Source organism: Trachurus japonicus, chromosome 19 (assembly GCF_045865225.1).
Source record: "Trachurus japonicus isolate A0001 chromosome 19, Traja_1.0".
NCBI lineage: Eukaryota > Metazoa > Chordata > Actinopteri > Carangiformes > Carangidae > Trachurus > Trachurus japonicus.
This window is the reverse complement of record NC_140925.1, coordinates 24,096,022-24,114,567: the sequence shown is the minus strand read 5'-3', so window position 1 is coordinate 24,114,567 and position 18,546 is coordinate 24,096,022. Positions and strand designations below refer to the sequence as shown.

The window sequence follows — 18,546 nt, the reverse complement described above, 5'->3', positions numbered from 1 at the left end:
TACGGGTTAGTAGTCAGCTTACCGTACCATATAGCACAGTAGAGCAAGACTGCATGGAGCCACATGTATGTTGTTAAGAACGTGAGACATTAAACTAAGTTACTTGCTATCAACACGGCCTCATCCTTGGAACACGAACATGACACATCATATTTTCTCTTATGAAGCAAAACACGTATCATTAAAAACAAATCACCAACATTTCCATGCTGTCAAGATGCAATTTATGTATTATCAGATTTTTGTTTAGATGACTGAATTTCTGACATTTTGACCATTTCATCACAACAGCTGCCCGGGCCCTGACTCCCTGAGTCGATAAATGAAGCTACACAGCAGGTCTCACTAACAGCTAATTAGCTCAGCGAGTTAGGAGCTGGTTCTTGGTGTCAGAGATTGTGAGTTCGAGACCCAGCAAGGGTGATGATGATGATGATGATGACAGATCAAAATGTCAGATGTCCTCAACATGAAACACAAGACAGTTGTACTGATGGTGGCATCACAGCAAGCCTCTAAATTTAAAAATCCAAATAGCTTGGACTGGACCATGTGCGAAGGCTCCTAACATCTTAGACTCATAGTAGATGTTTGACAAATACATATCAGAATTTTACCTCAAAAACTGATTTTACTTTTTACCGTGGTGTCAAATCTGCCTGCACGACAGTGAATGGTACACTCAATTTGTGAAGCCACTGTTGAACTGCCACTTGTCAATGAGCTCAGTGCGATAGACAAAGGTCTTTGGTTCCACGGGTTGTGGGTTCAATCCTCAACTGGTGCAAATTGAACATTATAAGGTCAACTGTCCTGTCTTCCTATTCTCCTGTTTGTTACTCAGAATTTGCAAAAATTAGCCCGGCCCCGACCCATTGCTGCGCAGCAGCTATAATTGCATTTATTACTGGTGGACTCACAACATGATTTTCAACTCTGGTCACATTTTCTCTCTCTTCACCATGTCCCCCACCTTCAAGCTGTATTACATGTTCATCAGCCATACTGTGTGGTGTGGAAAAGGGAATCCTGCCAACAACGCCACTTAATGTAACAGTATTACTTATTCTATTATTTAACTGTTAGGTTCGGATTCCCCGGCCACACCAACACAGACAACAAGATGAATAAATTAAAATCAGTTCTCTTTTTATTAAAAGAGTCAAAGTCAACTTGAGAACTTAAAGGTGGAAGCAATGAAGCAGTTTTTCTTTTCTTTTTATCCAACCAGAAGTGAGGCAATATCACCATGAAAGTCCAGTCGAGTTATGTCCGCTTAATCGTCCAGCTGTGATTTTCGGACTCCCGGAAGAGGCTTGATCCACGCTCAAATCAGTGCCAGCCTGGTCGCACATTAAAACTCCCACACACCCACACACATACACACATAGGCTAAGTGTGGTCACTTCCCTAAGTTGTAGGCCCATCACAATCATCACAGGTCGGATCCGTCCCCTGGTCTCGCTGGCAGGAACTCTCTCTTTTCAGGAAGGACAGGTGATGTGAGAGGCTGCTCCAACCCCGGCGCGTCCGACCGGCTCTCTGTTCTCTCCACCATGGCGTTCTCCTTATTAGGTTTCCAGCACACAGCTGGCGAGCAAGCCCGCTGATTAGCGGCGCACCGCTTTTGCGTCAGAGTCTGATGTGTTCACGGAGTAGTTCAAAACAGGGAGGTCGCGCAAGATGGCAACTGTAGCAGACGTGTAAGTGCGAAGCTCTGCAGCATTAACGAGTATCTGATGGTAATTTGACGAGGCCAACGGTTTGAACGGCTTGTTAAACGGCTAAACACCAACTAAACAAGGATAGAAGAGTTTTGATGATAGGTTGAAGATTCTGACGAGTGACGACCTACAGACATTAACTCTCTTGACACGTGCGTCAACTAAGTTACAAGCTAGCCTACGAAGCTAACACCAACATTGCACCAGTGAGCCGAAATGACAAAGAGAGATGCAAAAAAAGTCACAAAAGGAAATCTGGTGATGGACATGGAGCCAGAGGAGGGTTTCTACGGTTTGTGTTCTCCTCTTCCCGAGACTCCCAGCAAAAGTCCAAACCCGAAGAAACTGTGCGGAGAAAACAAGGAGAAGGACACGGTTTCTAACTCCGACATCCTCCAAGCCATACGTGAGTTAAAGCGGAGTTTTTCCGTCTTTGAGCAGCAAATGAAACAAAACACTGCGGACATTAAATAGGCAAAAGAAGTAATGAAAGGGCTTAGTTTTCAAGCTAAAGAAACGGAGGATAAAGTGATAACGCTGGATAAAAGAGTGGACGAACTGAAAGAAAAAAACGAAGAAGGAGAAAGATACAGCAGAAGATGGAATCTGCGTCTCATCAACCTCCCAGAAAAAGAAAACGAAGATGTGAGGCATGAAGTCCTCAAAATATTGAGCCAGATTGCGCCGGATGAAAAAAGTAAGATGGGGTTCCTGGTTGACACGGTACACAGAGTGGGACGCCCGAGGGATGATAACAAACCGCGTCCAGTCATCATCCAGTTCAACATGCGGACCTTCAGGATCAAGATTTGGAGAGAATCACGCAACGCTGACATCCTGAAGAAGATGAACCTCCGTATGGCCGAAGACCTGACCCGCTTCGAGAAAGACTGCAGAAACAAACTGTGGCCTTTAGTCGAACAGGCACGTAAGGATGGAAAGAAAACCAGATGGCAAGGGCCGATCGTCTTCATCGATGGGGTAAAATTCACTGTGTGAAAAGCCAGCTCTGAAGACCATGATGCTTATTAAAAGTTAAAAAAAAAAGGATTAAGAAAGCTCATTACAAGTAATGTTATGGCCTCAAAACAGCACATTTTATATGCCTGATACTCATAATGTTCAGAGTTTTTCTAACTGTTTCCAAAGGTAGAGAGTTTTAAATAAGCTCTTTTCTTGTTGTTGTTTTTTTGTTGATTGTTCTAGTTAGTCGGCATCCAGCTATTTTTTATTATTTTTTTATTTATGGCGACCAACAATTTCATCAACCTTAAAGTACTTTCTCTTAATGTCAATGGTATACGCAATATTACCAAAAGAAAGGCAATTTTTTTTTTTTTTCAGAAGGTCTAACGCCGATTTATTTTTTCTACAAGAGACACACTCCTGTGAAGATGATCGTACGTTCTGGAGAAGTCAATGGGGAGACCAGATTTATTTAAGTCATGGTTCTAACAACTCAGCAGGAGTAGCTATTCTGTTTAATAAATTTAAAGGGGATGTTATAGAATCTCACTTATCTGAAGAAGGTAGATGGATTATTTTAGTGCTTAGAGTAAACAATGTGATTCTGGTGGTGAATAACATTTATGGTTATAATTACAATGCTCTAGCAAAAAATATGATTGTCCAACTGACAGCAAAACTTTTGAAGCTCAAAGAGAAATATAAAGAGGCTCACTTAATAATTGGCGGTGACCTAAATGATGCAGCTGATGACTTAATGGACAGAGTACCAGCAAGAATATCTTCCAGTTCAAGATTTAAAGTGATATCACACTTAGGTGAGCAACTTAATGTTATAGACGCCTGGCGATATATCCACCCTTACCAAAAAGAGTATACATGGAGTAATGCTAGTGGTTCTTTACAATCTCGAATAGACATGTGGTTAATATCTTCTTACACTATGCAATATGTTTCCGAAATATCACATAGTTATGCCCCCTTTTCAGATCACAAAATGATAGTCATTTCCTTTACTAATCCTCTAAAACAAAAAGCAACACTGCGTGGTTACTGGAAATTAAATTGTAATTTACTGAAAGATGAAGCTTTCTGTAACTCAGTCAAAGCAATTGCTGGGAATATTTTTAATGGAAAAGAACTCAGTAATATACAAAAATGGGAATTTTTTAAATTTAAAATCAGAGAATCAGCTATTAGACACAGTAAAGAAATGAAAAAACGCAGCAATCTTAAAGAATCTGAAATTATGAAAGAACTAAATATCCTAATAAACAAAAGTTCCCCTACTCCAGAGGACGAAATTAAACTGATAAAATTGAAAGATGATTTAGATAGTTTATATAATAATATGACCAAGGGAGCCTTACGCTCCAGGGCTAAATGGTTAGAGGAAGGTGAGAAGAATACAAGCTATTTTTTCGCCCTAGAAAAAAGGAACTACAAGAGAAATAATATCACATCTCTATAAATAGATAATTCTGTAACCTCCAACCCAACTGATTTAGCAAATCACACTTTTCAATTTTATTCTGACCTATACAGCTCTAACTATAATTCAATAAAAGGTGAAGAATTTATTAATAATGCTAAAGAATTTACTCCTAAAATATCAGATAATTTTAAATTGGACTGCGAAAAACCTATCTCTAAAGTTGAAATCCTTGAAGCAGTAAACAAAATGAAAAAAGGAAAATCTCCAGGAATGGACGGTCTTCCTGTCGAATTTTACCAGTGCTTTTGGGAAATAATTGAAAGACCTCTTTTTGAAATGCTGAAAGAATGTACAAATAATGAAGAAATGACCACAACCATGAAACAAGGCATAATAACTTTGCTTCCCATGCCAGACAAAGACCACCTTCTATTGGATACCAATAGACCAATAACATTGCTCAATGTTGACTAAAATACTCTCACTAATTTTCGCCAGGCGTTTAAGAAAAGGTTTAAGTGAAATCATAAATGAAACTCAAACTGGCTTTATGAATAATCGCCACATAAGTTGCAACATTAGGTTTATCCTTGACTTAATAGATTACTCTGAATATGTTGATTCAGACGCTTTAATTTTATTTTTAGACTTCTACAAGGCATTCGATAGTGTAGAGCATCAATTTTTATTTAAATCTCTTCAAACCTTCGGTTTTGGTGAAAATTTTGTATCCTATATTAGAATGCTCTATAAAGATATTAGTAGCTGTGTCATGTTTTTCCCAAATACCACAAAAAGATTTTCAGTGTCTAGGTCAGTCCGTCAAGGATGTCCTTGCTCTCCATTTCTCTTTCTTATAGTCGTTGAATTGCGTTCAATACAAATTAGACAGAGCAATGTCTTTCGAGGGTTAAAGATTTTTGAGAGAGAGATTAGGATAACTCAATTAGCAGACGATACAGTCTTATTTTTGGAAAATAAACAACAAATAGAGACAGCACTTATGATAATAGACACCTTTTCTGTTGCTTCAGGTTTAAAACTTAATTTAAAAAAATGTGAAATACTAGGCCTATGTCTCTACAACACAAATGAAACACTTATATGTAAAATACCAATTAAAGAAAATATTAAGTATCTTGGAATTTATATTTCTAAAAATATAATTGAACGTCAAACAAAAAACTTCAAACCTAAAATACAAAAAACTAAAAATATTTTATGTGGCTCCAAAGAGATCTGTCCCTATTAGGTAGAGTTCTTCTGAGTAAAGCAGACGGTATGTCTAGATTTGTATATCCTACTCTCTCTCTTTTTGTTCAACAATCCCTTTGTAAAGAAATAAATAATACCCTAATTAGTTTTGTCTGGAAAAACAAATGCCATCGTTTAAAAAAAGAGATCTTGGCAGCCCTGAGAGGGGATGGCGGCATGGAGCTGTTAGACTATATGGATATGAACTATACCTTTAAGACAAAATGGATAAAAGAATATTTGAAAAAGCCAGAATCTCTTTGGTATTTTATACCTCAGAATATTTTGGGGAAAGTTGGAGGGTTACCTTTTCTCCTAAATTGTGATTATGATGTTTCAAAATTACCACTAAAATTATCTAAATTTCACCAACAAGCCCTTTCAGCAGCAAAACTATGCTTTGTCCGTAACTTCTCTCCACATAAAACTATTATATGGAGCAATGAGTTCATAACTAGGAAAAATAAATCACTATTTCTGAAACATTGGATTGAAAAAGGAATAATATATCTTAAGGATTTACAAAATGATGTAGGTGAAATTTTTAGTTATGAAGAATTTCTTAGATCTAAAATCTTCCCTGTTACCTATAAAGAATTTCAAACAGTGATAAAAGCTATTCCCAGTGGCATTCTCCAATTGATAAAAGGTCATTTTGAAAGGCAAGAGGCAGAGAAAGTTGACTTTACCCTCTTTATTAATGGTATAAACATTATGAGTCACCATTCTAACAATAAACATATAAGGAATCATTTTTTCAGGAAAAGGAAAATTACACCTCGAGGAAAATGTGTATGGTCTTCCTCTTTCTCTGACATTAATTGGAAAACAACATGGCTCCTTCCACATAAATTTGTTATCTCCAATAAAATCAAAGAAGTTCAATATAAAATTATACATAACATTTACCCCACGAACAAATTTGTGTCAAAATTTGTCAATATTGATGCCAATTGTGTATTTTGTAATGCCGAAGTGGAAACGATTAGGCACCTTTTCTTTGAATGTAATTTTTCCCAGATTTTTTGGAAAAAAAATGAAGCTTACATCACATCACATTCCAACATACCAATTAATTTGAATGCCAAAGATATAGCCTACTGTTATACTATAATAATAAAGATAGGAAAATGCAACACTTAATTAATTATTAATAAAAAATGTATACACACTGTTAACATAATTGAAGAAATATTTGGAGAAATGTAATATGTCCTGCCATTTTCTTTCTTCCTTTTATTTAAAGCAGAAGTAAGTGATATATTTGTGTTAAAGCAGAAGTAAGCAATCCGGTCGTTTTCGCTAATGCTACGTTCGAGGCAGGCTTTTGAAATCGTAAATTACAGCTTCAAGTCACAACTTACGACTTTGTAGCGTTCCAGGCAACCCACTCGTGTTTTTCCGACCTGTTTTACCTGTGAAAGTCACTATAACGGCCACTCGTAACTTCCGACCCGTGAACTCCTACCAGATCAAACTGATACAACTTCACAGGACGGAAAAACACGAGTCTACGAGTTTCCTTGAATGCACCATAACAGTCCTCATCCCTACGTCGCCACACTCTATGTAAGTGATTGCTGTCGGAAGATATAACTATTTAAGACTTATATTAACACAAATATATCACTTACTTCTGCTTTAATATAAGTCTTAAATAGTTATATCTTCCGACAGCAATCACTTACATAGAGTGTTTGGACCGAAACACGGGTCTGTCAGTCACTCTGCTCTGCTCTGAGCCGAGGAGAAAACATTTATCGTATCCTACAGTTTTTATCCAATGAGGATAACAGTGCTACAGCCGGTGCATGCTTTGCCTGCACACATAACGGGTCAGCCACCAACAAAACGGCGTGAATTGCATTAATTTTTTTAATTTAAAATAATCTCCAAAATCAACGCGTTAACTTTGACAGCACTAGTATATACATATTATAGATACAAAATGGAAAATACAAAAAAAAAAAAAAAAAAAGACTCCCTTGGGAGTTGAACACTGATCTCCTTGTCATTGGGTTAACATTCCTACCAACTACGCTACCAACATTATACAAGTGAAGCCCTGAACTTCTATCTATTTAACAGGTACATACATATATATTATAAATATACCGGTACATACAGTTCAAATGTTAAAACAGTAATCAATGTGATATGAAAATTGATTTACTAACAGTCTGTGTCACCATCTTTCACAAATAGCCTATATCTTAATGCAGTTGGTGCTGTAGATAGATGGGCTGTGTGTGCTTCTCCGCTCAGTCGCTCCAGAGAAGTGGAACTGGAACTGGTGGGCGGGGCTGATGCTGGCGAGTGGGCGGGGCCATGGGCGTGGTAGTGGGGGGAAAAGTGGACCTGACTACCCAGGGCCCGAGTAGAGAGAGGGGCCCATGAAAATCCTGATTTTTTTTTTTTTTTTTTTTTTTTGGTGATGTTTTTATTTCGAATGAATTGGGCCCTCCAATTAATTGGTGTCATAATTTATTTCAAATATATTGATAACATCAAATGAGAGAATGAACTTAATGTCACAGTTCTCCCAACATATTAGACATTCTGGGGCCCCCCTCTTGGAGATGCAAAATGGTTTAGTCCGCCCAACAGCGACCGGCAACAAGTGTAAGGTCAGACAGTGCGCCCAGATCATGGCCCAGATCAGAGACCTGTGTGCAGGACATCATGCTGCCCAAAAAACATAAATCGGGCTATCAGAAAAAGAAAGAGAGGAAACAAAAAGAAAGACGGCAGAACGAGGGGAGGCAGCTGCTGACTGCTTTCTTTCCCAAAGGTGAACCAAGTTAGCTTGTCATGCAAAGTCCAATTAAAGTTAACATAGTCCACTCCAGACAGCTGCTGCTTATATTTGTATGCTCACGTGAAGTCTTTAGCTTAGCTAGCTGCCAACCAGGCTGCTTGCGGCTGTAAGTATAAAGACAATTACAAGCCAGCTAACGTTAGTTGTCAATATTAACCAGTTTCAGAAACAGAGAGTGGCGCAGCCGCAGCAGCTGGAGCAGCAGAAGCAGCAGTGGTCAGTCCTGGCAGCTCTTCTGAAGATGAGATTAGAGATGAGCAAAGACAAGGTGAGATCGTTGTTCAAGTATTCAAAGGCGAGCTCCCCCCTCCGACCCCCCCTTACGTTGGTATATTGGTTCGCGAGGTGGAGAGAGAGAAAGAGAGAGAGTGGTGCTGACTGGTAGAATTGCTGTCTAAATATGAGTTGTTTACCTGAAGTTTAAAGTAAGTTAGCCTTTTGGTTCAGTGTGTGTGCTATAGCATTTTGTCTACTAACACAGCAGAGCTGAAAGTGAAACTCCGTGCTGAGATTTAATGAATGATCCATCTAGCAGTATTGCTGCTGCATATATCAACATGTAAATAACATACCAATATCACTGTAGGCTCAAGTGCACACTAGTAATATATTAATTGAGCAATAACGCAATTTATTATTTTTGTCTGGTAAAATCTTTACATGTCATGTCAGCAAGCCTTTATTTCTTTTTCTGCAAGATGAAAAACAATTTGACAGTTGACATTTTGTACTATTGCAGGCTCTATTGATAAGATGACATAGGCCTTTGATGTAAAAAGCAGAAACCAGTCACAACTTCTTTTTTTCACATTGAAACTTAATATTTTTCTGTTCATTTCTACTGTACCTTCTCATTACAAAAGGAATGTAGTTTATTTGATTTGATTCTGAGTGTACAGTTGTCTCTTGTTCTCCTGTTCAAGAATGAATGTTTTACATCAAAATGTGCACGAGTGTCATGGATCAAAATGTTAGTACACAAACCAGATGTAGCCTAATGTTTTAGGTATTTGAGCACAAGTAGGCCAAATGCATCAATTCAGAACCACTCATCAATATAATCTGATCTGATTGTAGTTGATTGTAGTAGATTGTATAAATACACCCCCCCCCCTTTTTTTTTTTTTCTCTCACGCGCCTCGCGGGCATGGATAGGGGCCCACTGACATTGAGAGTGTACAGGGCCCAGAATTTGGTGCTACACCCCTGGGCGGGGCTGATGCTGGTGGGCGGGGCTGATGCTGGAGTTGTGGTTCTGCAGCGAGTTCCACTTGATCTCGGCAGGAATGTCTCAGAAATACGTCATTGCGGAAAGAGATGCGTGTGTGTGATTGGTGATCCACAAATGCAGTCACACTTCACAGACAGAATTTTCGGTTTTACAAATGGCTTTTTTGTTTTTACAAATGGAAAATTATACATTTACAAATATACAATATATTTACAAATACACATTTATTTGTAAAAACCAAAATACAAGTTACATATTAGAAATTTGTATTTGTGGATCGCAAAACACGTGTGCAAACCTGGTGCAAACCAAGGAACATTTGTAAATCACCTTCTGTGCGTTTACAGATATTTATGAGACAAAAATAACTCCATACTTATGCACTTCATCCACTTTATGTCTCATGCTGTATTTGTTTATTTAATTCCTTGATGCCTGACTGTTTGTATTGTCCACGGTCAATGTTCTGACTGTGATGGGAACTTTTAAATAAAGTTTGAAAAAAAAAAAAAGTTCAAAACAGGTAAGTAGGCAAACACTATCATGAGCATAATAAAATATTCATAAGAGATAGAAGAATCACTACACACAAACAAATCAAACATCACACTCATATTTGCCATAATCTACCTGTTCGTTATACTGTTCACAAAAACACCATTCTATGACAGTTATTTCTAGTTTTGGGGGTTCAAAATTGTCTTCATGAAAATGAACTACATAAATATGTAGGACAGTGCCTTCATTTAAATATGATTTAACAATGAAAGAAACTTTTGTAACTGTGATTCATACTAATTTTGGCATTTATTAACTGCACCATGTATAAAGGTTTAGAGATGGTATATGTTAGCCCATTGTTTACAGACAGGAGACAGTTAAATTAATCTAATAATCTAGATAAACAGTACTGGTGATTTGATCATACTGCTGTTACAAAACTATACTACAGTATGCACAAACACTTAAACCAAATTCATTTATGCAATGAATAACTGATTTTTCAGTTTGTCAATATAAAATATGGCTGTACAATGCCTCACTCACCAGCCACCTTTGCCCTGACAAGTCCTTTTTATCTTCTGAGAAGAATCTCTGCCTATAAATCCATAAATCATGCTGCTCTATCATAAAGCTATGTAATTCTTCATGATGTTTTTTTTTTTTCCAGGAAATAACTTTATTCTATCAACTTTACTGTTTTTTTAAAAATATGTTTTTAAAAATGGAAATGGAACACAGGACAAACAGATAAAAGAAAAAAAACCCTCCCCCCACCCCAAAACTATAAAACATGAAGAGGATCAGCTCATCGAGTAAAGAAATAATAAAGGCCACAGTCATTGCAATAAACTAAACATGTATAGAAAACTGTACAAAGTGAAGAGTAAAATGAGAGGTACATACAAAGGTGTTTCACAGTGACCGACACATAGTCCTTTCCATGAAACAGTTGCAGTACAGGGTGGCTTCTTATATGGCTCCTACACAGGGTCTTAAACATGTCTTCCCTGTCTTCATCAGTCTCTCCAGGTGAAGCATATTTGCCATTTCTCCCAACCACAGATCGTACGTGGGTGCAATGTCCGCCCTCCATGCCCGGAGGATTAACTTCTTCGCAATCACAGTTCCAAATAGTATAGCCTAGTCTTTTTCTCATATTTATCGTCAAAAGACAAAGGGGAAGTTGCCCGAGAATGGCTAAGCGGATCAGGCTCCCAACATTTCCCATAGGCATAGAGAAGCTTTTCCAGTATGTGTACAGTTTTACTACATAACCAAGAAGAATGTACTATGTTACCAGTCACAGACTTGCATCTGTTGCAAATGGGTGAACATCAGGAAAGAGACTGTGCAGTTTTTCTCTAGAATAATACAATCTATGTAATGTCTTGAACTGCATAAGGCAATGCCTAAAATTCACAGAACAGTCATGTGGCTATACTTTTTAAACATTCATCATACTTCATCTTCCAACTCTACATTCAGCTCATCTCCCCATGCCTGCATATTCTTTGTGATTTTTGTTAATAATTTGATGGAGATGAGGCTTTGTTATCTAGCAAGGTGAATTTGATGAGGTGATTCTCATTTTTTGGTCATTATCTTTTACCGCTGTAGCCTCTACCTTCCCAATGGGGATCTGTTAAATAAAAGAGATTTTGTGGAGATGATTTTCTTCGTTGTCTAATTTGATTTTGCCTGTTTCACCAACTAAACATCCAGACGTAGCAACAACCACTGACCAAGCAGCAACTGCCGACCCCCCAGCAGCAGAGACCACTGCCCCCCCAGCAGCAGACACAACTGCCCCCCCAGCAGCAGAGACCACTGTCCCCACAGCAGCAGAGACCACTGCCCCCCCAGCAGCAGAGACCACTGTCCCCCCAGCAGCAGACACAACTGTCCCCCCAGCAGCAGACACAACTGCCCCCCCAGCAGCAGAGACCACTGTCCCCCCAGCAGCAGAGACAACTGCCCCCCCAGCAGCAGAGACCACTGTCCCCCCAGCAGCAGAGACAACTGTCCCCCCAGCAACAGAGACCACTCCGCCCCCAACAGCAGAGACCACTGTCCCCCCAGCAGCAGAGACCACTGCCCCCCCAGCAGCAGACACACCTGTCCCCCCAGCAGCAGAGACCACTGCCCCCCCAGCAGCAGACACAACTGCCCCCCCAGCAGCAGAGACCACTGTCTCCCCAGCAGCAGAGACCACTGTCCCCCCAGCAGCAGACACAACTGCCCCCCCAGCAGCAGAGACCACTGCCCCCCCAGCAGCAGAGACAACTGTCCCGCCAGCAGCAGAGACCACTGCGCCTCCAGCAGCAGAGACCACTGTCCCCCCAGCAGCAGACACAACTGTCCCCCCAGCAGCAGAGACCACTGCCCCCCCAGCAGCAGACACAACTGCCCCCCCAGCAGCAGAGACCACTGTCCCCCCAGCAGCAGAGACCACTGCCCCCCCAGCAGCAGAGACCACTGTCCCCCCAGCAGCAGACACAACTGTCCCCCCAGCAGCAGAGACCACTGTCCCCCCAGCAGCAGACACAACTGTCCCCCCAGCAGCAGAGACCACTGCGCCCCCAGCAGCAGACACAACTGCCCCCCCAGCAGCAGACACCACTGTCCCCCCAGCAGCAGAGACCACTGCCCCCCCAGCAGCAGACACAACTGTCCCCCCAGCAGCAGAGACCACTGCCCCCCCAGCAGCAGACACAACTGCCCCCCCAGCAGCAGAGACCACTGTCCCCCCAGCAGCAGAGACCACTGCCCCCCCAGCAGCAGAGACCACTGCCCCCCCAGCAGCAGACACAACTGCCCCCCCAGCAGCAGAGACCACTGTCCCCCCAGCAGCAGACACAACTGCCCCCCCAGCAGAAGAGACCACTGCCCTCCCAGCAGCAGAGACCACTGCCCCCCCAGCAGCAGAGACCACTGCCCCCCCAGCAGCAGAGACCACTGTCCCCCCAGCAGCAGACACAACTGTCCCCCCAGCAGCAGAGACCACTGTCCCCCCAGCAGCAGAGACCACTGCCCCCCCAGCAGCAGACACAACTGTCCCCCCAGCAGCAGAGACCACTGTCCCCCCAGCAGCAGAGACCACTGCCCCCCCAGCAGCAGACACAACTGTCCCCCCAGCAGCAGAGACCACTCCGCCACCAACAGCAGAGACCACTGTCCCCCCAGCAGCAGAGACCACTGTCCCCCCAGCAGCAGACACAACTGCCCCCCCAGAAGCAACCACCGCTGACCCAGGTAATTCCAGATGTCAACAATCCATAATTTCCTCTGTATCCAATCCTACATTGCTTTTAATTGATCACAGTATTCAGTACACACTTACATTTTTGTGTGTACTTTCTTAAAGGTCCTTGTGGTGAAAACCCATGTGGGCAAGGGAGCACCTGTGAGAATCGTGCTGACGAAACCTTTGTATGTTTGTGCCCGATGGGTACTAACTATAATTATACCAGCAAGAGCTGTGAGAAGGGTAAGTATTTGGTTGCATGTTGCTAACTAGCCTCCCTAAAGTAACCAGTTGACATGTATGTTTGTGTATGTATGTACTGTATGTATTATATGGAGAACTATTGTAATTATGGGTGTTGTGTCCAGGACACCTTTGACTGGGGGTGCATCTTGAGCAGTGACTTCTGACGTAACACTAAGCTACTGTAACTGTCTCCCTGCTGTAGCTTCATATTTAATGGACATATTTGGAGAGGATCAATGCTCTCAGCTAACTCTCAGCAAGAAAGCAATGTGCACATTTAAGTCTTTTTAATAGGTTATAACAGAAAAATACATGCATATTTTTAAAGATGATTTGTTTCATTATTTCAGCCAAAGTTTTCCCTGGAAAACTAAGTGTAAATTCCGTTAAATTTGTTGAGGCCTTGAAAGAGAACACGTCGCCTGAATTTAAAGAAGCGGCAAAAATGATCACTGACAAGGTAAGCAATTGGTTATCTCCTCTCTTCATCTGTGTTTTTTTGGGGGGTCGTGGGGGTCACATTTGTGTGACCTCTACACTTTGAATACAAGACATTCCTATTAATACTCCTTATCTACCTACTGGCTTCGAGTGGTAGGCCACATACATTTATCCATGATTGCTACACATATCAATTATTATCTAGAAGACAACCCTCAAACCAACAGCTGACTGTAGTTGATTGGATTTATCTGCTGCAACAGCAAAGATGGGCTGTATGGCATGATAAAAATACATCTTATGTTGTCCATTGAAGACTTGTGGCACCTCAAAGTGAAAAGTACACTGTGAAGTTTGACCATAGTGATTTAAAAAAACAACAACAAAAAAAACAACTAATTTTGTACTACACTTATAAAGGTAAAGGCATTAAACCTTTGAGTGCTAGTACATAATACCTATCAGATCAGAATGATCTCAGAAATGAAACTGATGTGTAAAAGGATGTTCATTCCCAGTTCCATGATTACCTCAACAAAATGGTATTTTCTCTCCACAACACAGCTGGATGAGGTTTACAGAGCTGCTGATACTGGTTATGCTAATTCTACAGTGCTGAAATTCCAGTAAGTCCAAGAATGACAAAGTTGTTTATTACTTCTTTGTTTATTTATCTAGGACCATACTTCCAAAGTGTGCTTTCAGCATAATGCACTTAATGATTGCAGAGTATAACCATGAGTAAGTGTGATTTGTCGCCATGTAGGCAATCTCCAGCTAGGAGCAAATTTTGGACAAGGTCAGGAGCAGCCATAGCATCTGTGGAGATCTTCTTCAATGCAGATGCCCCCATCACAACTGAAAAAGTTCAAGAAACGATGAAAAACGAAGTTCTATGTAATGACTGTGGCTTGGGAGGTGGAACATTCACAGGTAAGGTTACTACACAAATCTGCATTGTTTATCTAATTTGGTCTTTAGATTTTTTTTAATATATATATATATATATATATATATATATTTAGCTCTATTAAAGCAGAAGTAAGTGATATATTTGTGTTAATATAAGTCTTAAATAGTTATATCTTCCGACAGCAATCACTTACATAGAGTTTGGACTGAAACACGGGTCTCTCAGTCCCTCCCTCTGCTCTGCTCTGAGCCGAAGAGAAAACATTTATCGTATCCTACAGTTTTTATCCAATGAGGAGAGAGAACGGCATAAAGGGCTGTGTGTGCAGCCAAGGAACGCCGTGAATGTGGCGACGTAGGGACGAGGACTGTTATGGTGCGTTCAAGGAAACTCATATTTTTCCGACTGTGAAGTGGTACCAGTTCGATCTGGTACGAGTTCACCGGTCGGAAGTTACGAGTGGCCGTTATAGTGACTTTCACCGGTAAAACAGGTCGGAAAAACACGAGTGGGTTGCCTGAAACGCTACAAAGTCGTAAGTTGTGACTTGAAGCTGTAATTTACGATTTCAAAAGCCTGCCTGGAACGCAGCATTAGCGAAAACGACCGGACCACTTACTTCTGCTTTAAGGAAATATTTTTGCAGATTTCACTGTTGCAGTTCATTAACGCAGAACTATCCGATATAGGTGAAAAGTAACCACTGCAAACTGCACGCAAAATGCCACACGCAAAACACGTTGTTCGCCAGAAATGAAACAAAGTAGAGCCCTTGCTATTCGTCCACTGTACATTTCAATCTGCATTTCACATCATATTTTTTTTTTTTAGTTTTGTGCGTCTGCATGTACTTAACTGAGATTTAATGATGTTATCTTTTTATATTTCCTTCCTTTAAAGACGAAAAAGTGTGCGACCCAAAGCACTGTGACAGCACCAGTACAACATGCGAGTCAAAAGACGGAATTTTTACATGTAAATGTAAAGAAAACTACATTAAGACCGACTTCAGTGACAGAATATGCATTGGTAAGTGCATTTAGTGAGTAGGAGAGAGATGAAGCATGAGTAGTATGTGTGTGTGAGTGTGTTGATAATCTCAATCCCACTACACTACAGACTATTTAAATGTTGTCTTCTTTTGCAGCTTGTCCCAGTGGGCAACAAGCAAAGGATGACACTGAATGTGAAGCGTACGTGTTCACAACATGTTCTTATTTAACCATTTTGATTTATCCCACTGACCCTATCACTCCAGTGTGTGTAAAGGGTGTTGTTTCAAATGAAAGTGAGCAATGAACCATTCTTCTTGTCTTCCAGCTGTCCATTTGGTTATTCTGGTCTCAACTGCGATGAAAGTGAGTATACAGTGAACCATGTTTTAAAAAGCGTTGGGTTTGTCTTTGTTGTTATTTATTTATAAGAGTGTGGCAATGTTATTAACATCTCCCTTATTGTGTTGTATCTTAGCATGGAAACTGACGCTGGTAATCGTTGGCTCTGTGCTTGGGGCACTGCTGCTCATCACGATCATTCTCCTGCCTGTCGTGGCACTAAAGTGAGATTATCTTATTATTATTATTATTATTATTATTATTATCTTATCTGTTCATTCACCCACCTTCAATCAGTCATTATTGCTTCTGCCATGTCTGTGTCATGTTGCTTTCTCATTTATGTTACACATTAACTTTTATGGAACCCAATACATATGAGGCATTTTTATTGTGTTTGTCACTTTATTTTAGATACAAACACATGGCATGAAGAAACATGACAGTATTACATAAATGTGTACTTTTTTATATCTTCTTAGACCCTCAAAGAAGAAGTCTAAGAAGAGCAAAAATGCAGACAGAGAGGATTATGTCGGCCCCGCTCCTATCAAGGCGCCTTTGGTGAGCAACGCCCAGGCACCCGCAGTTACTGGGTCGGCCTTCGGCAACGCCGGGGTGCCTAGAATCCCACGAGCCACACCCACCGGCGGCTGGGAGAGCAGGACCAACCTGGAGATGACTCAAAGCAACAGCCGGCAAACTCCCACCCCTGTGGGCAGGAACCCGGTGAGCATGCCTGTGTTTGTGTGTTTGATGGTATAAAGAGGAGCTATGAGGGAATGCAGTAGGGGAGTAAACTGAAGACGTATTAGACTGAATGTAAAAGAAATTTCTTCAATGAGTTTTTATCTCACGGAGGAGGAACTTCAGGAACTCAGCAGGGTTTAGAGGAGAGGTTATCAGGGATGTAGTATATGATTGTTGTTGTTTTTTTCTTTCTATTTCAGCGCTATGACGACCAGGACAACATGAACCCATACGCTCAGTCTCGACAGAGCAGCCTGTACGGTCAGGGGCGACCCCAGGGTAACCCCTACGCCCAGAATCGAGCTCAGGCCAATAACCCCTACGCTCAGAACCAGGGCCACAGCAACCCTGGGATATGAGATAGCCTATGCTGTGGGTCTTTTCAAAGACTTGTCAATATTTTAATTATCAGTCAGTTAAAATCTTGCTTAATGAGCAACTGTTTGATGCCAATGCTATTGTCTCTCTCGTCCATGAATTTACAAGCATTTGTTTTGCACATAAAATATTTGAGGTTTGTGACGGGTCTAGTTTATCTAGTCTGAAAAAACACCTGTGTTTAACATGTCTTTGTGAATGAGACAAATTTATTTTACTCTAATAAAAGTTCATGAGTCCTTTGTCCCAATCAGGCCCTGTTAAGTCCCTTTGTGTAAAATGTTTTGTAAAATGAGATTGTTTGATGTTTTTATTTTGTGACTGAGATTATATTTTGTTTATTCTCTTTTATGACTGATTGAGAACAAGCTGTCTTTCAGCATGAATTAAATTTAGAAATATTTAACCATGTAATGCACTGCATCAGTTTTCCTCTTTTTTTGCTTTTAATATGACATTGTTTTAATTCCTTATACCCATAAAATGTTTAAACATACTGAACCATATTTTCAAATAAAGAACATTCCACTAATTATAATTTTATTTCACTTGAGAAAATAAACACTAAGAAAGGCAAGTCACTGTGCTTTGTTTGTGCATTAAATGTTGAACTGGCAGTTATTTTACAGTAATGATCAAAACAATCCTGAGTGAGGCTGTGCATATTTACAGTCAGCACAACACCTGTACACATCTATGGTGTTATTTTTTCGGACTACCACTAGAGGGGGCCAGAGTTAACATAATCATTCAAGAGATGACAACAAAGGATTTATCTTTTAATGACTTGTGGTCCATTTGATTGCACATTTTTATTTTTTTCTTTTGTTTATATGTGTGTGTGTGTGTGTGTGTGCGTGTTTGTGTGTTTGTGTGTTTTTAATTATTGATTATTAAAAGAGGGGAAAGAAAGAAATACACATTTAGGATGTCATATTTGGAAGTTAATTTGCTATTGTTGTATAGCAGAGGTGAGAGGTGACAGACAGGTGACTGGAGCAGAAAGTGTGCCATAAACACAGATGTCCCATATTTGGACCAGACTGACACAGCCTACACTTTAGTAAGCCTGTCTTGTCTCATGATTTAGTGCTGTCTGTTGTTCCTGTGTTGAAATGAAATTATGACTATTCCTCTAAACAAGGGGTCTTCAATGTTTTTCAGGCCAAGGACCCCCAAACTGATGAGAGGTGGAGCAGGGACCCCCTAATATATTTAAATTGTGTAAATTGTGTATTTTAAACTTGGACCAGTACCATAAACATACCTTGTTATTGTGCATTCAGTTCAGCTAATATGACAGCATAA

The 18,546-nt window shown here is 40.4% G+C and overlaps 1 protein-coding gene across 1 annotated transcript; it reads left to right on the top strand.

Moving 5' to 3' along the window:
- The first annotated feature begins 1,940 nt into the window (after positions 1-1,940).
- LOC146968150 (uncharacterized) lies at positions 1,941-17,219 on the top strand. Its single transcript, XM_085762299.1, has 11 exons — positions 1,941-2,130; positions 2,353-2,652; positions 13,068-13,184; positions 13,297-13,419; positions 13,773-13,915; positions 15,673-15,805; positions 15,924-15,969; positions 16,097-16,134; positions 16,247-16,334; positions 16,593-16,839; positions 17,061-17,219. The coding sequence occupies exons 1-11, from the start codon at positions 1,941-1,943 to the stop codon at positions 17,217-17,219; spliced, it is 1,584 nt and encodes a 527-aa protein (XP_085618425.1).
- Positions 17,220-18,546: the final 1,327 nt, after the last annotated feature.

Coding starts and splice junctions, on each gene's coding strand:
- LOC146968150 (XM_085762299.1), top strand. CDS start 1,941: ATGACAAAGAGAGATGCAAAAAAAGTCACAAAAGGAAATCTGGTGATG. Junction 13,185..13,296: donor AGCAACCACCGCTGACCCAG/GTAATTCCAGAT, acceptor ACTTTCTTAAAG/GTCCTTGTGGTGAAAACCCA. Junction 13,420..13,772: donor CAGCAAGAGCTGTGAGAAGG/GTAAGTATTTGG, acceptor TCATTATTTCAG/CCAAAGTTTTCCCTGGAAAA.